General features: G+C 37.7%; 1 protein-coding gene across 1 annotated transcript in view; it reads right to left on the bottom strand.

Moving 5' to 3' along the window:
* The window catches only part of LOC135474842 (basement membrane-specific heparan sulfate proteoglycan core protein-like), a 150,482-nt gene that overhangs the window by 87,117 nt on the left and 37,186 nt on the right, over positions 1-26,179 (bottom strand). The window contains 15 exon segments of the mRNA XM_064754457.1: positions 298-411; positions 1,100-1,213; positions 1,684-1,797; positions 3,265-3,372; positions 6,192-6,299; positions 7,167-7,274; positions 10,020-10,142; positions 11,355-11,465; positions 12,656-12,763; positions 13,186-13,302; positions 14,781-14,891; positions 18,097-18,213; positions 20,841-20,963; positions 23,372-23,488; positions 23,790-23,939. Coding sequence (XP_064610527.1) covers positions 298-411; positions 1,100-1,213; positions 1,684-1,797; positions 3,265-3,372; positions 6,192-6,299; positions 7,167-7,274; positions 10,020-10,142; positions 11,355-11,465; positions 12,656-12,763; positions 13,186-13,302; positions 14,781-14,891; positions 18,097-18,213; positions 20,841-20,963; positions 23,372-23,488; positions 23,790-23,939 — 1,743 coding nt within the window.

Raw genomic sequence — 26,179 nt, 5'->3', positions numbered from 1 at the left:
AATGATCAAACAAATGACTTAGTAAAAAAAGTCATAAGACAAATCAATCATTTTAAACTTTTGACACAGGAAATACTGTGAAATTACTTTTCATTTAAGCAAAGCATTTTTAGATTTTTAGTATTTTTCTACATAAAAAAAATTAATTTTAACAACAAAGCTAAATAACAATTTAGCAGAATTACAAGAGTTTAATGATAAAATGCAATCTCAGCACATTCTGCTCATTAGCATTCAAGCTCTGCACACATGAGCTATCATTAATCACTGGTTTCATGAAGGATGCGCTGCACTTACGTGGACAACCCAGCTCATCACTGGCGTCCGGGCAGTCTGTTCGTCCATCACATCGTCTCCGAGGGTCAAGGCACTGGCCATTGCTGCTGCACACAAATTCTCCTGGAGAGCAACCTGCAAGGGGAACAACTCTTGTGCTGAATGAACCACTCTCCAAATGTATAGCACATGAGGTTAAAATACAGTCAAGGGTCCAGAACAAATGCTTGCATTATATTAAACACCTTTCTGTACTTTCATTAGCTTGTCCTATAGGGTATTTAAAACTTCTACCCTTCACACAACTTTCAAGCTGATTGCTGCATGTATTAACCCTTGCTAAATTCCCTGAATTTCTACTCCGAGCAAAATTTTCCATTCGTGATAAGAAAATAATCTGAATACTAGTTTCAGATTACTTTTCATATATTCTCCCAAACCTTGCAGTCCACTTCATTGTAGTGTAAAAAAAACACGAAATGTTTCACAGAGGTTTTAAGTGATCTGCTCCTTCACAGCAGTATACAGGGTCAGATTTCAACACATCTCCATTTCCCTGGGAAAAATCTGAAATCTTGTCACAATACTTTCCTTCAACGCCTGCATCTCATGATCCCTAGCAACTCGGAACACGGTATTTTAGTTTTTGGCCAGAAATCATAAAATATGCATAACGAAAACTGAAAATTATTCCACCTGCACTAATTTTCCACAATATTTAGACAAAGCAAGCAGGAATCAAATATCAAAAGCCAAATGAAATTCAGATAACATTTATGAAGTCCCTTACAGTTTTTGGTCAGTTAAGCGTGACCTGACTTACGTGGTCTACAATCTTCCTCATCAGACCGGTCTCTACAGTCCACCCGGCCATCACAGCGTCTCCGTGGGTCTATGCACTCTCCGCTCTTACAATAAAAGTCACCCTGCTCACATCCTGTTAGTGGGAGTAACAGAGAGAACATACAAAAATCTCTAATATCACTGCCCTTCAGCCTGTGCAATATGACCTAAAATGTCCACTGCAGAACCTCAATTCTTTATTTGCGCTTTATACACCATAAAACAAACAATGTGAAAACAATGTATTGAATCTGCATGAAATGGCCTTTCAAATGTTCTGTCTTTTTTTTTTTAAACATGTTTTCTGGAATCCCTAAATGTCCCCTAACAGTCCGATCAATCAGAGTAATGCCTATAGGTGCAGTATGGCCATCCAAATTACAACTAAAATGGCCACAATTGTGTTCAAAACAAATTAAACAGCCTGAAGCTTGATCTTGATCTGTACCTTGCTTTGGTATAAGCTATGTACCAACTTTCAATTTAGAATGACAAACACTTGTTGGGAGTCAGAAATGGTGCCAGATGACATACTTGGAGATATGAACAAGTAAAAGTACTCACGTCGCGGGCAGTTACGTTCATCGCTGCCGTCCGGGCAATCTGAGCGACCATCGCATCGGCGAGCTCCATCCAGGCAGCTTCCGTCTCCACAGCGGAAGTCTGGGTCATCACAGGCTTAAACCAGAAGAAAGGCAAGACGATTCAGGGCCATGTCTAAAACTGCCCATCACAAGGGAAGGATTTTAAACAACTGCTGTTTTTATCCCTTGCTACTGATTGCTCAATTTCTTATAACTATAGAATGCACCTAATGTATCTTGATACGATGGACAATTTTTAATAATCCTATTTTAATCATTCACTGAATCTTTCCCTGGTTTGATGGAGATCCTCACTGTTTCAACTCCTAAAAGCTGTTTTGTTTGCTTGACAATTTATGTTAGTATTACCCATTTCACATGTAACCAAATGCTAACCACTTGCTTGTTTTACCACTGTCTCCTTGGAAAAGTTTACCACCTCACCCAACACATCTTACAAACAGTGGTAACTTTACCACAAGGGTATATATATATATATATACCACATGTACCATATAGTGTAAACATATAGGTACGTTTACATTGGATAAACAGGTATCTTGTAAGACACCCCCCATGGAAAGCATCCCACACGCACTTCAGAACTTCCAGCTATTACTGGCCTGTAAGCTCAAAATGTTACCAGTTATGCACGTGAATATTTTATTTATTTATTTATCTGATTGGTGTTTTATGCCGTACTCAAGAATATTTCACGTATACAATGCCCCCAGCATTATGGTGGGAGGAAACCGGGCAGAGCCCGGGGGAAACACTCGACCATCTGCAGGTTGCTGGCACTTGAACTACCAGCAACTGCATTGGTGAGAGGCTCCTGGGTCATTACGTTGTGCTAGCGCACTAACCAAGTGAACCGCGAAGGCCCCGTGTATATTTTAAGACACAATCTCTAGCCCTGCATCACGCAAAATTCTACACAGTTTGTAGCAAATAGTCTTACAAGCAAGCTGCTGAGCATCTCTATGTGTCAATCTCTTAGCTGTAACTATTTTAAAAAGGATTCCAGCTACAGACTATGCTTCACACATGGCATCGTTGGAGAGGTAAAATCAGGAGACAGAGTCTAAAACTATCTACAATATCTGGATATAAACTACAGCTAGTAAGAGGCCATTCCAGTACTCATGCTGCTATTTGGAACGTTTCTGCAGAAAAGCTGCCTAAGTACATGTTGGACATGTAAAACCAAAGACACAAGATATTGTTACCTAGACAGAGAATTGTCATATTAAAAAATGGCTCAAGGCAATTCAAATTCCCCACCCAGCCAAGTTACTGGTGGAACTTATAGATGGAGTGTGTAGTGAACTATTTTAAAATATCATCCACCACGTTTATAATGGTATGTCTCTCACTCAGATACTATTCACAGATGCCCTTCATCAAAGTTACTTGATAACCCAAATCAGAACAAGTCTGTCATCATTGTAAAAAAAAAAAAAAATCTCCCACCGCCACCCCGGGCAATTTTACCAGAAACCCTCCCTTTTCCTCTAGTGGTAAATAGTTATTCCCTGCGCCTGCCATTTGTGTCACTTACGACAGTTGGCCTCGTCGGACCGGTCAGGGCATTCTGGGTAACGATTACATCGTCGACGTGCATCGATGCAAGTCCCATCATTGCACCGAAACTGATCACGTCTGCATGCTGGTTGAAGAGAGGATAGAATTAGGACGATATATACGACATGCATGTAAGCAACGGTAGCAGCAGATCTCCCACAGCTTGGTATTACAGCCTCTGTCTTTAAATACTACAAATGAGTGAAGCACAAAACGCCACTTGTCAAATTGACTCCTCAAATTTAACAAGTTAGTAGAATGAAAGCAGGACCAGTCAATTTCATCAGCTGTATCAAGAAATGTGATTTTGTTGAATGCTACAATCTTATGAAATAGCCAGTGTCCCATTTTCATTCCACTATAGTGGATAACTAGGTCCTGCTCGGCAAATTAGACTCTATGAACGTGGCTTAAGCAGTCTCACAGCCAGTACTAACAATACTGATACCATGTTAACTTTCAGGTGACTATTTTCAATCCAGAACTTACTTTACCAGTATTAATATAATTAAAGACATAGAGAGCATAGAGACCATTGTCTTGCCTTGGTATCTCAATAGAAATACTAACAGATCCACCGCTACCTGGAGAGTGGGTTACTACTAAATTAGTTCTGGCTTGAAAATAGCAACCAATGACTACTGGAAGTCAACACTAGACTAACGAGGTAATTTACCTTCCCATGCAGTGGTAAGTTGGGCACAATCCCCACTGTCTATTGTTCTCTTAATTGTACTACAGGAGTATTGATTTAACTGACTTAAAAGTTTGGCCAAATATAGTAGGAAGGTAGTATTGAACAACAGACAACACAGTTTAGGCTAACAAGTTACTTTACTTGGAAAAGGCTCTCTCTATTTTTTTTTTTGGGGGGGGGGGGGGGTCAAGCGTCAAGCATGTATACGAGACTGTCCTATGAAAGCCATGTGTGGTTTCTGAACACTGATGCTAAGACTCCATGAACAGTGATGCTAAGACTTATTCCCAAAGTGACCAATGAAGAACATCCCGGCAAATATCAGGCTGTGGTTCAAATCTGCTGATGTTTGTATCAATCTGCTGACTGTTCTGGTTGAGGAATTCACCATTTTAAACTCCATGAGATTTTATATACCATATTTTAAATAATACAAAGGATCTTACTTTAGGTATACTTTTATTAAATGTTTCTGTGGCCAGCATTCCACTTTTGCTAAAACACATTTGTTTGAAATCCAAAAGAATTTTTTTCTGAAAAATTAAAACCAACAATATGCAAATGTATTGTTTTTGGTTTAAATAAACTTCTTGTATTAAAATGTATGCATTTCAGGCAAGGAATATCAATTTGGCCACACCATGAGCCAAGGACTGTCATCATGACGTGCCTCAGACTATAAAACTCTATATGCTCAATTGTATGCTCAGATTAAAAATGTAAAGTAATTTATATTTATTTGCTGAGACAAGATTATTCAGTCAGGATTTTCCATTTCTTACTCTGTCCTAAAATTACAGAAAAATGCAAATGCAGTCTGTGTAATGTCAGAGGCACTAGAAGCCATACATATGGTCAACATCCCAAATATTATAAATGTACAGTATAGGATTTTGTCTCATGCTTCATGGTACCTACAAGTACATGTATATTTAACTTTTTTAAAATTCATCGAATTGTAAGAATAAACTTGGAAAGTTCTATTAAAGCAGATAGCAAAATTAGCTCTGTAGTCCCAAAACATTTCCAGAAAGGAAAAAGCAACCAGAATTTCCATCAACCAAAACCAACCAGCAGACATGGAAATCAATTAATACCTCCTTCAAGAAAAAATTAGTAAGGCAAGTTATTTCATGCAATTCTACAGTCAAGGAATATTCAAACAAATCATCATAGTTTAGGTGAATTGAAGGTTTTAACAGTTATACCCTTTCTGGAGTACACCAGTGGATATATTTTCAACTGTTCTTTAACAATATATGTAAATACAATTCTGAATGTGAAGAAAAATCTTTAGAAACACGATTTAATGATTAACATCTTAACAGATGCAGTGAAAACAGAAGCTGGTTAATATCAACTTTCACACCAATGATTTCCAGTGATGAAAATGTTATTGGAAAGGTGAGGTTTGGCCTATCTGATTAAGATCCACATTTACCATCTGTGGTTCACAAACATTATATTTGTAAACATTAACTTAGATTCACATGATCATGCTGTTATTGTGACTAGATCAGATAGAAGGAAAGTCAACACCCGACTTGTCAATTTCAATACCAAATTTTGCAGATTTCCATTACTTAAAAATCTACCTTTATCAAAACAGCCTTATCAGTATAGTGATTGTAAATGAGAATTCTGTACCAACCTTTTGGACAAACTCATTTAAAGTGAAAGTCAAGACAGAAACAGCACAAATATATTTGTTTTGCAACATTGTTTTTGCTTAACTATTGCTCATTCCCTTCGCAGAAAAAACTAAAAATAGCAAAAATTCCAAACTTAGTGACCTCGCTTCCTTGTTGGAGTAAAGTCAATTTTAACCGGAATAATATTGTAGCAGGAAAAAAATGTATCCCAGGAAAACAAATATTGTAAAAGTTGATGAGCATTTACTTGCTGGTTTATCAAATTTTGCCTACATTTTGGTAATTTAATCAAAACAAAATTTCTACTGAGAAACTTGTTGCACTTACACTGTGGGCTAAAAAATCTTACGTTCACACTGTGCGTTCAAGAAATTTGTTTGGTTGCAGGTACTGTAAATTCTTTACAACACTAAAAAAATACATGGGGTTACCACCTACTTTTTCTTTAAACAATTAACGTATTACAGACATGTTTGAAGAATCACACAAGTCAAACGTAATGGTAAACATTCAGACGGAGTAAAAACCGAAATTCTGAACAACTGGACAACATACCACAGTCAGCTTCATCTGTTCTGTCAGGGCATTCTGGGATACCATTGCACCTCAAACGGCTGTCGATACAGGTGCCATCTCTACAGGTGAACTCACTATCACGGCACTCTGTAACAAACCATACCAAATGTAAAAGCCTTCGTCTAATGACTGGACAAGTAAACGTGCTGGGAACTAGCACAAAAACTAATCATTTTGAAATACATCAAGTTTAAGATTTACAGTTAAAAAATCAAACTTTTACACTTTTATGCAAAAAAACTTCAAATCCTTTTTGCTTTTGAACTGTATGCCCCAAACAACCACCAGATAAAACATCAAGTTGTACGAAATCAGGACTTCCAAAAGCTTGCCAGCTTGGGGGTTTAAGGCAATTATTTATGTTGAGCACAGATTGTAAGATTTATTTTCATGACAAATTTCATTCACACTGTTAGACTTCACACGTACATATATATATATATATATATATATATATGGAACATGTATGTTAAATCAAACATATTTATAAACAATATTGGCAGAATTCAAAATTCATTTTGCTCCACAGTGCCTAACATTTATTCTGAAATTTAATTTAATCCACCTTAGCCCCAGTTTATTTTTTCCAAAGGAACAGATTTGAATAGATTATCTATTTTTGTCCACATTTCAGATATAGATTTCAAACCATTAATAAAGAAAGTCATGGCAACTTTCAGGTCATTCTATAAATTTATTCATGCTTGGTAAATAACTTAGGAGTCTACTGTAGAACCATATTGTACATTTATTAATATTTGACCCCAGTTCACAGAAACAAAATACAAATGATCAGTTGAACAAATATACAAAATTTTGTTGCAAAAGAGGCAGGTATGCTGAACACTGTCCAGCTTACTATATCAAATTTCAGAACAGATGGCACTGAACCTCCGGTTAACTATCAATGCTGTGGTTCTATCGCTATAGACTACATTGAGTGGATCGACGTACCACAACCTTCTTCGTCTGAGCGGTCAGGGCACTCGGGCACGCGATTACACCGACGCTGAGCGTCGATGCACGTACCGTCGCGACACTTAAACTCATCCTCTCTGCATTCTGAAAGGACAGGACAAGTTAGGATCCACACAGGTTACACAAGTACACACACATGCGGAGTCTGAACAAATAAGGGTTAGGGGGTGGTCAATGGAATATGAGGTGATGGGGGGAGACAAATGAAATAAACACACACAATTAATTAAGAATGTGAGGAGACCAAGACATGGTTTATGGACTTCAAACTGGTACAATTAACTTAATAACAAAAGAAAACCGGTGATAAGTACATGAATGAATGAACGATTATGGTTTAATTACGCAGCAATGCAGCCATATTGTGATGTTCCTAAACTGTTTGCAATAGTTTTATAGTTACGAATATTCAAATTAATCTGACAGAAGATAATATTCCAGCTATAAACCCCTCCTTTGTTCTAACAGCATGAACACAAAATTTGTTTTTTTCTTTCCCAAAAACATAGGCTCATAAAACATTTAACTTTTATTGAAAATAAATAGAAAATACATGGTTAAATTCTTTCTGTGTAAGAACACCGGGTCAAAGTCAAAACTTTCTAGGTGTGCTCTGATACTACCCTAACCTTGCTATATTGACTCCATCTCTAGAGAAAATATGTTTAAACCAAGCCCACCCTCTGCTTCAACATTACAGAGTTACTCTAAAATGATGCACATATTCATCTGCTCTGCTATGGTGTAGTAATAAACATGTATATGTTCATTAAAAATTTCAACTGATGCTACTTGTTCCTAAAATGTGACCATCATGAACTATGAAAACTAAAAGGACTGATGTGTATGCATGAAATGATAATGTGAATGTTTCAATACATATACAGGGGGTAAATCATTCATACCACATATGTTTATCATACAAGATTTACAATTAATAAATGGGACAAAACAAGATATGGTTGCAGTTATACTTTAAAGAAGTTACAATAATAACTAAAGAAATATATTAATCAAAAATAACATAAAACGTAACTTAAATAAATTATAATAGGATTCAAAAAAAAAAAATTGAAAAGGAAATCTTTAGATCAGTTGTTGTTTATATGGAAATGTGTCTCTTATTTATTAAAATAAAATATTAACATCAATGAGTTTATAACAAAAATGTTCCACGCTATAGCATGTAACAATATCATCACACCATCATACGTGCGTGTGTGACACTGACATGTATCAGCATGTGCTACACTAATGTGGTGCTTCAGCAATAATTTGGGGGTTCTATGCTACTTTGGTGCTTCTACAAAACTAATGTGGTGCCAAAGCAGAAGAGTGACTATTCCAAAAAGCAGCACACGAGAAATAGGTTGACACAAAAACAAAAATTTAACAGCAATGACGTTTACAGCTTTCAATGACAGTTGCACAATTTTGACAAAGATTTTTTTCTTCTAATTTTTCTCTAATAGAAATTACATGTACTTGAAGACAATAATGAATGTGGTACTGATAGTGTTTTCTGTACAATGTTATTTTAACAAAGTGTGAAGTGAATGCTTGCTCCCAACATTTCATTTTTTAACAAGTGTGTCTTGTTACAACTCAACAGATAGTGAAGAGTTTTAAAAGAGGAAACTTAAAACATTCATAAGTCAAACAAATCGAAAGAAAACTAAAACAAAGAACACAAACACATTACAATTCTACACGTTACAGGCCAACATGAAACTTGGGCCAGGTTTACAACTTATTTTGGCCAAAAACTGGCCATATACTGACCAGTCCAGCAAAGGCCAAAATTAAATCCATGTATTTCAGCTTTTCAATTATATACAGATCTTTTCTGACAAATTCTTGATGAAACCCAATGCCAGTGAGATTGACAACAAGTTAGCCAATTTCACCCTTTTTAGTCCTGTGTAATGGTCTTTTGTCTGTGTTATTAAATGGGGTAGTGTGTGTGGGGGTGGGGGGATGTCAGTGAACTGCATTTCCATAGTTCATATCAATGAACCTTAATCAGAGCAGCTGTATGTTCTAATCCAGGCCCATTGCTATACATAAGCTAGGCAGGGTATAAAGCCAGAAGAAGTGGCACCCATATGTTACAAAGTAAAGTGTAATATTCCATCCAAAGGACACACACGTGTCATAATTTCTTCTGTAAGTCCATCATTCTGCTTGTCGGTTAAATTTTTAACATTCTATCTTTTAATATGTACCATTTACTAAAAAGGGGCCTGACTGCAACACAGCATGAGATCCTGTACTGGTTATGCTGCAAAAGTTTTGATTTTCTGCTCAAGAGGTTCACCAAATTTGGTAAACATACAAGAATCACTTTTTTAATAATAATTTCGGATGAGACACGAACAATAATAGATACAAGCGCATTCACTAACATTTAACTTTAACCCTTTGTATTCCTGTGTAATGGTCTTTTGTATGTGTTATTAAATGAGGTAGTGTGTATGAGTATTGTATATAATACATTGTATACAATATATATGTATTGTGTGTATAAATTTAAACAACAAATAGCCTAAGACCAAAGATATCAGACTCAACATATGTTAAGTTTCTTTGCTATTGGGGTCTTGCACTCACAACCATATTGGGACTCTTAGCAAAATGATTTTCATGGTCCACTGTATACAGTGATAAGCACATTCCAGGAAAGACCATGGCATTCTTTTGATGAGGATCCAACATGGCCGTTGGTGCAAATCATCTCAAACAGACATTTGTCAGATAAAGATGTGCTTAATTTAGTAGCTGAAATACATGTAACTTTGGAGTAGGACGCAGACAAACAGAGAGCAGTACCAGGGCAATCCTCTTCATCAGACGCGTCAGAACAATCAGGCTTTCTGTCACAGAACAAAGGCAGTTCAATGCATTGTCCATTGCGACAGCTAAACTCATCTTCACGACACTGTCTACCTATTACTGCAAGGGAAAGGGAGACAGTCACAGGAGAGATTCTCATGCATAAAACATGGCTACACAACACAGGGTAAAAAAAGACATACATATAACCATGGCAACAATGGAAGGTGCAGGCAAGAAAGGGGACAGCAACAAAAGACATGGATCACAACAAAGGGAAGGCACCAAAAATAGGTATGAATAATATTGATAGAATAATACAGAGGTACAAATTCAATGTGCAGTTCTAAGGGGAAGATGGAGAGAAAACAGCCATTTTTCCAGGTAAGAAAGAAGGATTCGATTTTGTTTTGTAATTCAAATTATTGCAGTTTGAAAAGAACATTTAATTTGCTTGCTCGCAAATTTTAATGTTAAATTTCATGACAACTGGTATAAATATCCACTAAAAGATCGAGCGCAAACACTTCATTATATAAACCGTTCAGAGAATCCTCCTGTCTTTGATATTTGCAGACTTCACAAATATTGAGATTTATCAGAATATGTATAAAAAAAGAAGGGAAGCTTCAGTGGCCAGAAACGTAATAAACTTAGGAAACTAAATAACAAGACTTGGGGAATGTAATGACCTTCCAAATGTAAGTGGAACATCCTATGTTGATATAATTAATCTGATTAATGGGATGAGTACATATACGTCATTTGACAAAAGAACACAACAAACTATCTGAATCCTATTTGAGTTAGTTTTTGAACTTTTTATAAACGTTTTTTTATACTGTTTGATAGTATTCCTTATTTAAATTAGTCTTAATACCCGTTGTTCTAACCAGTTGGAACGTATGGTGAAGAGTTAGACTCAATTATAGTTTCAATGAAACTGTGCAAGACTGTATTAAAGACATCATGTACACTTCGTCAGAAAAGACTAAGTTTTAACCTGACACTACCCCAACTAGGACACCCCAATGTGACTCAAGTCCCACAACTCATACCCTAATGTGACCTCACTGGACCACCAGTGGAACTAATCCTCCCAAACCAGACTCATTCCACTTACATTCTGGCTGTCCTACAAACTGTCAACATGCAGGTGAATGTAGCAAAAAAAAAAAAAGGGGAACAGGGTTTTCAAGCTGAGAGAGATCTTCAAAGCTTCAGGGTTCCCTGGAGATGGCAAACTTCACACTTTCCACCCTTTCCTGACTGCCACCTGCGAGCGTAATGATGAAACGCTCTAAGGCTCCTTGTCAAAGGGGCACAACTTACCACAGCCCTCCTCATCCTCGCCTCCGGCGCAGTCGGGAATACGGTCGCACTTACGTCGGCCGTCAATGCAGGTGCCATCAACACAGGTGAACTCACTGTCAGCACAGCCCTCTGTGGGCAATGGGAAGTGGAATTAGTTTCCATAGATTTTAAATGTAAGCATACATTTTAGCCTACTACAAGTGCCCATGTGCACAACTGCAGACAGTTTATTTATTTATTTATCTATTTATTAATTTTTCTGATTTTTGGATGCCGTTTACAAGAACTTTCACTTTCACAATGTTGGTCAGTTTTATGGTTGAAGGGGTAAATCATTGATAGTTGGCAATTTACTAACAAACATGTGACATACTCTATGCTATTTTCTGTAGAAAAAAAGGAAAAAAAAAACCAAAAGGTCTTCCATGAACATTAGATGTCACAGATATTCAAGCAATGTTGATCACTTACTTCTACCACGGCCCTACACACTGTGCAGATGTTAATAATTATTCAGAAAAGCTTGTGTTGCCAGCTTTGGGCAACCAAACCATTACGAAGATGAATTACACACGATATTTCAAACTGGGTTGGCGACACCAGTGAATATTTTACTTTAGAAAACAGGGGCCAGAATTACAATGGGAGAAACCCGGGCTTGAGGAAACCCATCTGCAGGTTGCTGGCAGGCCTTTTCACGTACTACCGGCGAGGAAGTCAGCAAGAGCTAGACTCACATCAACAACATCGGTGAGAGGTTCCTCGTTTCAACCGCTGAATGCAAAGATACCTTAATAACCACTGATATCATTTCCAAATGTTTACTTTATACTCTATTGAAAATGTGTAGAAGCATTTTCTCAGAGCCAAAACCATGTCTCTCACCAATTATGCCATATATCTGTATCCAGATCTTTCTGGTTTGCCTTGGCTTTGATGCAGCTTTATGGAGTGTAGTGACTTTCTATCCAGTTCTCTTGGATATCCGGTCTCCATAAATCTTAACACCATTAATCAAAATCACATCTCAATGCCCACTTCACGGGGAAAAACAGAAGTGAGCAAGAGGTGCCCAAACAGCACTCTTATTTTTTCCACAGACCCGAAAATGGGGAGTCCAAAAAGCACCAGTTTTCTCTTTCAGTTTCCACGTTAAGCTGATGGAGCAGCTGCTTAACCCGCTATGAAATGCAGTGTGGTTCCGGACACACTGTTTGGCACACCGTCTGGTACACTGTTTGGCACGCTGTTTGATACACTGTTTGGCACACTGCTTGGCACGCCATTTAAAAAACCGCTTGGCGAACTGTTTGACTTACCGCAATCGACTTCATCTGATCCATCATCACAATCTTGAATGGCGTCACAGCGGACCCTTTCTGGAATGCAGGTGCCATCACGGCAACGGAAGTCTCCCGGAGGACAACCTGAGACCGACAAAAGTCAACAAGGTAAATAATGTGGTCTAAAAATTGCTCATTCCAGACACATATATCAGCCACTATCTGGTTCTTAAGATTATATAGTGGACAAAATTCAATTAAAGAGGAATCCAATGCCACCAATATCAAAAATACAAATACTGTGCATCGAAAGATGAAGTCACCTGCCCGTGTATGATGAAAACAAAACTGTACATGTAACCGCTACCTGTAATGTTATCTGAGCTTATGACTTATGAATCCTATACCCAAGTAGATGTACATATGTAAGTTTAGAATGCGTATGAATGGTAAAGAACTTTGAGCCAACACCCATATACATCACATAGTAAATGTGAAAAAAAATTTAAAGAAAACAGTGTCTATATAGTGATCAAAATGAGAACAGAGGAAAAAAGGACACCAACGACAGTTTCTTTCGTCAGAGCCATCAGCACACTCATCGATGCCGTTGCAGCGAGCAGCGTTGTCAATGCACTGTCCATTATCACAGCGATAGAGACCTTCTACGCAGGAGGCAGGGACTAACAAAAGCAAACAGTTAATGGTGCTCAATCAGTGAACAGCATGCATAACCTCAGACAATGAAAATAAATCATAATCTAACTGCTAATAACTAATTCTAATCTAACAACTCCTCAAGCAGCAAGTTCACATGACAACTTTTGCATATACTTGACTTTATATTTTGTATTTATCACAGTTTTCCAGATCACTAAAATGTTCCACTTGAATAAAATGTCTACCACAGGACAACTTATAAGTCTGTTCATTTGATGCTATGCTTTGCTGTTGCATAGCATTGTTGTCACATCAAGTGGACATCAATAATTATTTCAAAAATTTCCATAAAACTTTAACATTACACAGATGCAACTGCTGATGTGGTGTACAAAAAACATGTTCCGTTATGTTTTATTTATTTATTTGATTGGTGTTTTACGCCGTACTCAAGAATGTTTCACTTATACGACGGCGGCCAGCATTATGGTGGGTGAAACCGGGCAGAGCCCGGGGGAAACCCACGACCATCCGCAGGTTGCTGGCAGACCTTCCCACATACGGCCGGAGAGGAAGCCAGCATGAGCTGGACTTGAACTCACAGTGACCGCATTGGTGAGAGGCTCCTGGGTCATTACACTGCGCTAGTGCTCTAACCAACTGAGCCACGGAGGCCTCGTTTTGTAGAAATATACACAAATGAAACATTTGTAATAAATAGTAATGTGTACAAGATGCTTTGTTTAAAGGAAGCATTATAACTGATATAGAATGTGATTCCTTTTTTTTACTGTGTGTAACACATTATTAAAGTTAATTATTATAATTTACAAACATTAATCATGCTCAACCCTTAAAGAAATTAAAAGGAGCAACGTACATGTACATTCAGTTTTATTAAGGAAAATCTAAATGGAAAGATAAAAGATTGCTGTGAAAAATGTGTCAAATTTCTATTTCTATTTCTATAATACACTTCAAAGCACATTAATAAAATATGCTTTGCAGCTTTTTCTTGCATGTTTCACTGTGCCATGTGGTACTTGGGATTTTGCCTTCGTGTCAATTTGCTTCCACTAATGTATGTAGTAAAACAACTGACAAGCCATGTGCCAAGGTGCGAACATAACTCTTGTGTTCTTTCCATAGAGGAGTGAACCAAAAATAATTACAGCTTTCCAAAGCATCGTATTAACTTAAAGTACAAAATGCATTGTAACAACAACATGATAATTACATGAACAAATTTAATGTTATAAATGGCAACATTCTTCCACCACCATTCTGTCAATGAACAAAACCTGATACCATGCACCAGCTTTCCAAGCTACAATCTCCCATTTCCATTTGTAAACGAGATATACTGTAATTTCATGACAGCTCACATGGACTCGTATGAATAACTACATTTAGATGCTGCTTAAAAATGTGCGTATAACTGCATGCAAATGTCAATGAAACAGAAACCAAAGAATTGTAAAAGTTGAGTGATAACACTTACGACAGCCCTCCTCATCCGAACCATCGTTACAGTCTCGCACTCCATTACAGTTGCTACCACTAGCCACACACTGACCGTTATCGCAACGGAAAGCACGCCCAAGGCAGGCCGCTGTAAACCCAAGGGGAATAACTCATACAACAACAGAATTTGGACAGCTGATAAAAAGCCTGCTGTTTATAATGATCCCTTCTTAAATCAGATGAATGCTCAGATCAGTCTGGGCATGCACTATGAATTAGAAACGGCTACACTTATACATACCAAAGTATAACCACACACTAAACAACAACATGTGCACACAACTCGTGTGCATGTGTGTGTGTGTGTGCGTACTATAAAAGGTCTATTTATAACTAGTATTAACACCCAAAATTAATTTTTTAAAAACAAACACACATGTAAATATATATAGATTTCCACAAATCCACATTAAAGCTTAACTCATAAAAAAACAAAGGCTTGTTAAAAAAAAAAAAAAAAAATACAATGGCAAAAGGTAGAGAATAGCTTGTTAACCTCAATATAAATCTGCCTTGAGCAAAGCAAACAGTTATTACAAAGGTTATTTTGGACTGATTAAAAAGTTCAGGTTATTCATAGAGCCAACAATAAAGAAGATGACACAACCCTGTTTAATGTACAATACCAGAAGAGTAATAATCTATAGAGTGGACAATATGGTTTATTCAAAACAGACCCATACCACATCAAGCCATACACACTTTACCTCAACATGTACCTATTCATGGGTGGGCCTTACTTGGAATTGCTAAGATAGTTGTATTAATGATCAATTTAGATTTCCGAAACTTTAACTGAGAATAAGTTCTTACATACATTCATATAAAATTTGGTGTCCATCATAACAATATTCATCCTTTTCAATGATTTTTTTGGCTTTTATACACACAATCAAAGTTTGTACAAATTTCACTTCTTCAGGATCTGCATCTTTGACAAAGAGAATAATTTATTCCAATTTATAAAGAATACAAGAATTTTCTGAGCCAAACTTTGAGTTAAATTACTTTTCTTACATTCATATTTTAAAAGTGTGATTTTGAATCCCATATGAAACCAAAGTTTTTATTAATCAAAATTATTAATTAATCAGAATACCCATGATAAAAATTTCTCTCCATGTTGATGAAAGCAATGTGTATCAAAAAGGTCTGTGAACAGCCAACTGTTACATGTATAAAGTAACACAGCCAGCCCAAGCCAGTAATATGGTTAGCCAAGGCAACAGAGCAAACACACGCTGTATACAGTGTAAGCCAGAAAAACCAGTGTACATGGCAAGTCAGGGAGGAGCAAATACACTTCACCATGATATCCAAGGCACAAATATATGCCCGTGGCAAACCCATCTCACGAAGCAATTGACCGAAAGAAAGAAGCTTTATATCATACTGGCTATTACACTGATATTAAATAAATTACATTAAATGCATTTTGAACGATAATATTTGACCTGCATTTTAAGGCACTGCACATTATACAGATATTATTGCTCCAGTTAGATTATACCTGCCAAATGACTTTCTTTTATTTCAGACCTTACACTATGTTTATTGCATAACCTTGCTTTGTTATATGTTTATGCAATGTTTTCAAAATTTTTTTCATTTCTGATCTCACTTCAACGGATATTTAACTTTGCCATTTTTTTTTAAATCAGACTGGACTTCACTGCTTATTAAATTTCCTATTTTTCTTTGTTAAGAACCAACTTTAATGCATTCTCATTTTAACCATTTCCTTCTTTCCAAGACCTCATTTCACTTAACTTTCAATTTAATATTACCTTCTTGCAAACTCTGATCAACACCTATTGTTGCTCCCCAAACAAAGCTTTACAAAGTACATTGTAATTACATGTTGAAACTGACTAATGGTTAAATGATACCTTCTGATTGAATATTTCAATTTATTTAAAAGCAATTAGATTGTAGACGTAATCCTCAAAACTCCAGGAATGTCAATAAGCATAAATGTTTTATACATTTCACATTCAGATTCAATCATTCATTTGCTCTACGGAAACATTACTTATTTATTTGATTTGTTTTGCGCCACACTCCAGAATATTTCACTTATAAGACAGTGGCGAGCATTATTGTTTTAACAAATCAAATAAATAAGTAATGTTAATCTCATTGGTTTTATTATGTTTTTGAAATCTGTAGATGGGGTCAATATGCTAATTTTTCAAATTATTTTATTTATTAGTAGTATTTTTTTTTGTGTGTAAACATCGCTCCTGTTGTTTCAGAATTCCTCTCATTAATACACAAGCCTATAAAGTTAGAAATTTATCCATAACTTTTGTTTCTGAAATAATATGGAATTGTAAATGCATCCAAGAAGCCACAGTGATTACACAACGTGTCGGCATTAAGGTGAAATGGTGGAACTGGCACGTTTACACAGCCGAGGCATTTTTTAATAACAGAATTGTTTATACATTGCCAATAATCATGGAAATTCTCCTGCCATTAAATGGACTGAATTCGAGTGCAAAGCAACATGCCAACCGAGTAGAGTCATCACCTATATGCAGGCAGATAGCTGCATATCCCTGGTATTTGCAGATAGAGAATGATTATAACTGTCTATGCTTGTCTTTGATGAGGTGAAAATGTTAATCTACAATTGCATGTATACATATTAGCAAGAAAGAAGCATGCAATGAATCGCATAATTGCAACCTATTTAAGAAATATCAAGAAACTGTTAAACAAAACATAACTTTTTTAATATAAACTGAAATCATAATGAACATATGCACTGTGCATGAGTAAAAATACATGTACACGATAATGTTTGACAATGAGAGAAAAGTTACACATAAACTCAAGTTAAAACAAAAGAAACTAATAACACAAATAACTGCATATCACACCATCTGCCTGCATATCAATGATGGACTCACGCAATGTCAAATATATATACACACATGATTCACTTTCATTTACAACCATACTTGCGGACCAACAGACAAAACAATCATCCAAACAAATGCAGCTTCACTCTGAAGCCATGCAAAGGTGAGCTAGCAGTTAGTTACACATGGTGAGGAGTGACCATTATCATTATAACTGTGGTACATGTATTACCTGTGAAAGGGGTGATATAAGAGGACATATACAGGTGATTTTAGTGAGGTCAAGAGGTCAACTTGTGCAGAGTAAACATTGATGGTGATAAAAACGTTATGGTGAGGTGCAGCTGATACGCAGACTGACCTGACCAGTGGGACCTGGCCAGATCAACATGCTCCTCCTCTTTAACTTTTTCCTCTGCCACTTACTACAATCGAGTTCGTCCGAGCTCTCAGGACAGTCAACGCGGCCATCGCAGCGGAGTCGCACATCGATACATTTCCCTCGTTCACATCTAAACTCGTTGTTTCCACAAGGAACGGAAGCTAAATTGGGATCATGCAATACAAAACAATTGGTGTACTTGAAGAAATCAGATCGGCCCTGTGTGTTCAACAGAGGACAGTTAGAGGTCACAGAAAGACGACACACAGGGGACTCTGTGGTGTGGGGACAACGGCGGGAAACACACAACAGTGAGGGGTAAAATGGAAAGAGTGAAACAGAGAGAAGTTAATAATAGAGATCACCGGAAGACCGCCTACAAACACTTACGCCCAGTTTATAAACAATAATCGTATTTCAACTCTTTTGGTTATCACTTGGTAGGGTAGAGGAATCTCACATTTGACACAGACACCTATAAACATGGCGAACAGAGAACACCTGATTAGACCCAATGTCTATGTTACAATACATGGATGATAGCGAACCAAAATAAATTTGGATGTTCATACAAGTTGACTTGTAGATAATATGGCAATGATGTTTAATTCTGTTTTCAAATTGTAAAGAGTTTCACAATTTCTGGGAGAAAATGGTGATAGATGTGCGTCTACATGTGTTATGCTATTAAAGTTCTGGGCCAATGCCAAGTTGTCTGTGCTTGACCATTTCTTCACTAGGACAACTTGTGTTATCACGATGCTGTTTTCCTGTTGATTTTGGAAGTATCACAGTCTTGTGCCATGGTCAATTTTACAGTTTAGTTGGAGGGAAAGCCAAACAGACTGTGCTAGGTTGGGGATTGGAGAGGGACCTCATAACAATGGGCTTCTTGGGGAAGGGTATGTGACACTGGGGAGAGCATGCCTGTTCTACAACACCACAAGAACACTTTGGGGAATGCAACAACATGAAATGCATCTAAAGGAGACGGGACAAAAGGACTGTCATGCTATGCTGAACACCGCATCCTATTGTAATCTCTGACGAAGGAATAGAACGCTGCTCGTCCTATCCTTTTTATCGGATGCAAAAAAAAATTGCACAGTAATATGTGAACTACCGCGAGAAGAAATTTCTCACATTTTAATACTCTTTTTCCACTAGCTACCTGGACAACTACGTACAGTTTCATGTAGGAGCACTCTATGGAGCCTACCCCTAAGGGGCTGGAGAATGAAATGTTCTAGACTGGGGTGTTTGTGAACATGAGTGTATAAAGCACTTTAAGCTACATTGTTTGCAGCATGATTAGTCTATAGGTGAAGTTTGGCTTTATTTGTGATTGCTCCACTCCATCTCCTGAAAACACATGCATAATAGGAAAACCCAGACTAAATTTTAATAGTGCAATTCTCTCCTCAACCTGACTGCTATTGAAAGCTGAACCACACCTGTTATTATTATGGCAAATTTTAAGCATTAAATTCCAATTTTGTAAATATCAGTTTATAAAGCCAAGCTTCTCAGAGAAACCATATTTCATTTAGTCTCCATTCTTTCCACACAAATTAAACCACACATTTATCCTTGTATTGTTACTGCAATACAGGTATTATAATCACTTTACACACTCATGATTATATATAAGTGCATCCCATCTTCCTGGGTGAGAGCTAGAGAACATAATACATAGTGATGTAAACTGTTAGCAAAGCCAACAATTCCCCACTCCCACCATAAAATGGAGTTTTCGAGGTCATGGAAAATTAGAGAAATTTTATAGCTAGCCAAAAAATAATCTTACAACCAAATGAAAATATCTATATTCAAACCTAAACTGCAACACACTTTCTAGGCTGAGAATTAGAGAGGCCAAACAGGTGACACACACTAAATATATAAGCTGAACTATGATATACTACAGCAAACATTCATACTACTGATGACGTCATGCCACACAAATGTATGTACATAGTAGTGAAAATATCCCAAGAGATGCAGAACAAGTGTATGGTGATAGCTATCAACTGATGACTAACAAAAAAGGAAAAAACTAAACACAAAATACACTATGAAAATCAACCCCAATCAAGAGACAGCATGCATTCACTACACATAATACTCAGATCTTCACAAAATAAACAATATAAAACAAAAAAGTACCAGAACATAGATCTAAAGTACAAAAGTAAAAGTGACAGAAGAGTCAAATAGCAAGATATATCCTGTAATAAAACAACAGGGTTCAAGGACAAAAAGACATCAATAAAATGCACCAAATAAAAAGAATTACTTTTTAAACTTGACAAAAAAGTTTGTTTTAGTAAAACTCAAAACTAAATAATTTGTCAACGAAATCAAAGGAATTGGTAATAGTCAGTATAAAAAAAATACCAAACTGTAAAATAAAAATACATTAAATTTATTATTCTTTTTTGTGTTAGGAAATCTGTTAAGATGACAATGGAATGGCTGCTTGGGTGATATTTTAAAAAGTAGAAAACAAACCTTTAAATACATGTAAACTGTGCCATGATGGAGTTGTCAAGCATTTAAAAAAATATAAATAATGATCAAAATTTCAACACGAAAAATGGGTGCTGATGAAAATTGGGTTTTAACAACTTGGAAAGTTTAAAAAATTTGCGAATGCGTCCCAGTTTCCTCAAATGCTGGCGTCAATACAAGACCTTGTGCTGAGCAGTATTACAGCATGTATGTTGGTTTCATGTAGTGCTGTTTGATAATGTGAACTGACATGACAGGTAGACATAGTTGTACTTACGGCAGTTGAATTCATCTCCACCGTCCGGACAGTCAGCCCTGCTGTCACAGCGATTCAGCACAGGGATACAGCTCCCATCAGAACACCTATACTCGTCTGGTCCACAGCCAGGGCCAACTGGGGCTAAACACACAAGAAGATCAACTTGTACCTACCATTGTATTAATTCATTATTTGACTGTTATGTTATTTTTAATCTACTTGTTGGAATTGTATACCATTCCTGGGCTGACAAGTTAAACCTATTACCTTTCAAAATGACAATAATCTTGTGTAAGCTACAAATGCTATTTTCACTTTATTGGTTTATTGTTGTTTTACACCACTCGAGAATTATTCACTTCTAAAATGGCCATCAGTTTCATGAGTGCCCGAGATAAACCAATGGACTTTAGCAAGTTACTGACAAACAAGTTACTGACGAAGATATGCACACTATATTGGTGGAAGACAAATTGTCTTCACTGATCGTTAGATACCGCATCAGCCACACGAGGGTCTAAGGCCTCTTAATGTCACCTAATGTCACCGCACAAGAAGTACGAGCTGACCGGGTTTAGCATTATGGGGCTTCCTTTACACAGCTACATGTACAGCATCAACTTCACATATGCATGGCCAGTATTACTGTGGTCAGACTGCAAAAACATTTCATACCTAAGGGGTAAAGAAAATCTCCAGAGCATTGAGAGAAATTTGCACAAGAACAGATCAGTCATGTATGAACAATATATACAGGGATGAGAATGGTAATTGGCGTAAAAGTCTAAAAATGTTTTATATGTCCCATGGAACAAGCACCGCGAGCTAGCGAATGAGGACCTTGAGTTAGCAAACGAGCACCTCGAATTCGCAACTGAGCACCGCAAGATAGCGAACGAGCACCACAAGATAGCGAACGAGCACCTCGAGATAGCGAACGAGCACCACGAGTTAGCAAACGAGCACCTCGAGTTCGCAACTGAGCACCGCAAGATAGCGAACGAGCACCACGAGATAGCGAATGAGCACCTCGAGTTCGCAACTGAGCACCGCAAGATAGCGAACGAGCACCACGAGATAGCGAATGAGCACCTCGAGTTCGCAACTGAGCACCGCAAGATAGCGAACGAGCACCACGAGATAGCGAACGAGCACCGCCAGTTAGCGAATGAGCACCCCCAGTGAGGAGGGGTAAGAGTGAAGAGGGGTTTCCCCACACCTGGCTGGTCTGAAATTTTTAACATTTGGATTATAGTAAGATGCGCTGAAAGAGCATTTCAGAAGGCATATTTTGTAGTTCAGTTTGGAAGAGTGTGTGAAGAAAGTCATTGAAATTTCCTTCTGGAAAACAGACTACAAAAATTTGACCAAAAAAAGGTTCAATGCAATATCCATTTACAATTAAAACATTAGCATATCATTTACACGTACTTTGGATTAACTTACTTTGACGATGTTGTTGTTATAAAACATTTAGTTCTGACAACCTTTGGCAGTAAGATTAAAGCCAACAAAAGACAAGCAAAAAGCACAGCCAACATAACAAGTAGTATTTGGTCTACTAACCTATGTGCTTTCGGGTGTGCATGTGTTCCACAATTATCTCAGTTCCTCTGCTCATCAGAAAATGATCTCAATTGATCAGATAAGAACAGAGAGAGCACATGTCCTTGCTAGGCAAGTTCACTTTTCTAATGTCAGATCCCAGTAAAACTGTGAGAGTCTACGCACCAGTAGTGAGTGATAGAGTCTTTTCCAGCCATGCTCACTTGAAGCAAATTTTAAACCCTGCCTCCATATCTCCGAAAAAGAGCATTGTTTTCGGGTTTCTTGTTGAGAAAATTTGCAAGTGTAGTTACCACTGCACATTGCCGCAAAGCGGATATGCCAAAGTACATAAATGGAAGTTGCAAAAGTTGTCGATGTTGTAAAATGGTCAGCATACACCCTATTCCCAGCGCCCCATCAATTAAAGGCTTCTTAGTTATGCAAACAACAGAGCCTGAAATATATTATACTGGTGATATGGAGGGATATGCGTCCTAAGGTAAAGAAGTCTTGCACAAAAGGAGGTAGAAAAGCACCGTTACTGGATCAAATCTTTGGCCTGCTTCCGTCTGCTCAGGCTGTTTTGCACACAGGAAAAGGTAAGATCTGACCCACAGAAAATTCTCATCTCTGTATATATAATGTAGATAGTATTTAATGAGAAATTCAACACAATATCTCCATAAAAGCTCAACCAATGCTGTTTAAGAACCAGAATCAAAGATATTACAAGGGCAGTTTGGATGGATTTGGTATGGATTTGGTATCAGTTTCATAAATCAGTGTCAGACTTAATGGCCTAAAAGCCTAAATGAAAAAGACACTGGCATAAAACGAAATAAATACCTTTTAGAAAAATATTATCATTTTTCCCAAAAATCCAATGATAAACATGAAAATTTTCCCTGGACCCCCCATCATCTTCAGTTTTTCAAGCATTTACAGACACATTTTCAACAAAAAAACAACTCCTGCTTAAAAACTGTTATTAAAGAACTTACGACAATTCCTCTCATCGCTGACATCCAGACAGTCTGGGTTCCTGTCACAGACCTGGGAAGAGGAGATACACTCGCCTGTCACACACTGGAATTCTCCAGGCCTACAGCTGGGGGGAGCTGGGCAACAAAAACAACATCAACAACATAAACACGGGCGCTTAGCACCTTAGTCCTGAGAGAATAGTTGTATGGAATCTCTTTCATACATTGAAAATTGAGTATTTCTAGATTATACTGAATGAGTATGGGCTGACTTTTCCACTGCTTCGAAAGATGAATGAGCTTGTGAGTAAATGCTCTTGCTTTACGCAAAAGTGGTTGTTGGTTGAGCACCTTGCCACTGAGCCACATATATTGCACTTCTGCAAGATATGATGGGCGCTATGCTACAGTCACAAGTGCATGTAGGTAACATTACCTGTTGGGCAATTGAGCTCATCAGATCCGTCAGGACAGTCCTGCTGATTATCACACCTGTAGGCTGATGGGATACAGGTGCCGTCGACGCATGGGTATTGATTGGCCGCACAGGTGGGGCCAGGTAAATCACCACGACGAGTTGTAGTTTCTATAACACCACCGAAAAAAAAAAAAAAGAGTTCATTTTAGTATTAAAATATATGAATGACCAGATAAGTACCTACAACATACGAAAGACTTAATTTTAATAAAATGATGCAAAAAAATTCAAACGATAGTACATACATCTGAATGTGTCTTAACAAATAGGAATAATTTGATTTCCGCATCAACTTCTGAGTCAGTGTTCTTCAATATGTGATTATGGTTTAATGGCACATTGGCAATATAGCAGCCACATTTTGGCACTGAGTGATCTTGAAAGATATGCAATACCAAAGGTAATAATAAATCTGAATAATGTTCAGTCAAACTTCAAACTCAATACTGATGGTTAGTTAGAGATATGATGGATGAATCAATGTGACTTTAATTGCACCGCATCCTGTTAGAAATGGAATAGATGTCAGATTAAATGGAGTGCAAACAATATACTGAAACACCCGATTATAAAAATAAATGTATAAACTTGATCACAGCAATTGGCTATTACATACATGTAACCAGTGAATGGTTAGTAATAAAGTGCTCCAGGCCAAGTTTGTGTGAGAAGCGGTTGATGATTTCTTTTCCTGCAGCTTTGTATGCTGGGATTACAGCAGGTGAGCAGAAGCCTTGGTGTGCATGTACTAACATACATCATGTTTGAGCGAAGTGAGCAATAGTGAGCAGTGAGAGCAGACAACAGCGTGTGTGTGTGTGTGTGTGGAAGTGTGAGGGAGAGAGGTCCTGAGGATTGTGGGTCCACAGAGCTACCTGCAGGGTAATCCATGAGTGCACGCAGGGCCAGAGTGGTGCCCGTGATAGAATACGTCTGGTCGTTGACATCCACAGGAACCCCTTCTACCACCTGGTCATCAAACATTTGAATGTAATAGTTCTGGAATAATTCACTGATGGGCACCCCTTTGTCACCAGCAATGGAACTGGCCACCACACCGGAGCGTTGAGCTCTGGGGTAATGGACGCCGATAAAGTCTCCCTGGTTTACGCTAATCGGGCTATCAGTGGAAACTGTGTGGAAGCCTACTTGGCCAGCTGGGATCCGTGTCTTGCCAATTAGAGTGAACTCTGAGCCCGACACCTGACGCCAAACACTGAGGAAAGCAGTGCCAGAAGCAGAGGCACGGTAGTATTCCCAACCAATCACACGGCCATTGCAAGGAAAAGCATTGTTCACAAGAAGGTTTGCCCAGTTATCTCCAGCTCGTGGCAAAGCAGAGGGCTCTCGACCAACCTTAGTTGGACAGGTTACTGGATCTGGAAAGAGCACCAGGCACCACTGCCATCAACACTTAGGCCACGCGGGACAAACAGACAGACAGACAGACACGGAAACTGTAGGCTCCATTCCACAAAATGCACAAATGGTGGGTGGGCTGCAAGCTTGTCAACGGTCATGCTTTACTTCAAGGCAATGTTGCATCCCTGGCAAACATCTACAAGTTCAATCCAATGATACAGACAAATGCCTAAATTCCAAGCTGGGCAAAACATAACAGGCAGTATTCATGGAAAACATGCAAAAAAACATGATATGACCAACACTAGCAGTTGATGATGGGTGAAAAACAAAAAAAATTCTCGGACAAAACAAATACAGACTATGGCCTGCACCACCTACTACCAACACTGGGAACAGTGTACAAATCATTGACGGGGAATCTAGTAATACCCAAATGAAGAGCACATGATAACATGAGACAAGAATAAAAGATAAACCAGTCAAGGACAGACATAAGGAAAAGTTTCATTCACAAGTTAACATCTTTGTCATTGCCACAGACCAACAGAATGTATCCATGCAGACATCTATCATGGTATACTGCATTAGTAATGATGTAGATCAGCTGTCAAGGCAGGGTAACATCATTCATGGCAACAAAGGACAAAAAGAGGGCATCAGACAAACATCAGAATCATCAGAAGATGACAAAAGGACAAAATCTGTTCAAGAAGAACTTGATACATTAACACTCAAATCATCAAGATGACAAACATTCACATAATCAGAAAATGACATCAAACAAACATTCAAAATCAGAAAATGACATTCATTCATTCATTCAAATCATCAGAGTATGACATCATACAAACATCGAAATCATCAAAAGATGACACCTGACAAACGTCCAAATCACCAGAAGAAGTGGTTTTGGGACACAGGTCTGAAAGAACAAAATCTCTTCCAGAAGAACAACAGACATTCAAAGCTGTAAGACACAACAT

This window comes from Liolophura sinensis, chromosome 9 (genome assembly GCF_032854445.1).
Source record: "Liolophura sinensis isolate JHLJ2023 chromosome 9, CUHK_Ljap_v2, whole genome shotgun sequence".
NCBI classification, from domain to species: Eukaryota; Metazoa; Mollusca; class Polyplacophora; order Chitonida; family Chitonidae; genus Liolophura; species Liolophura sinensis.
This window is presented reverse-complemented; position numbering and strand designations above follow the sequence as displayed.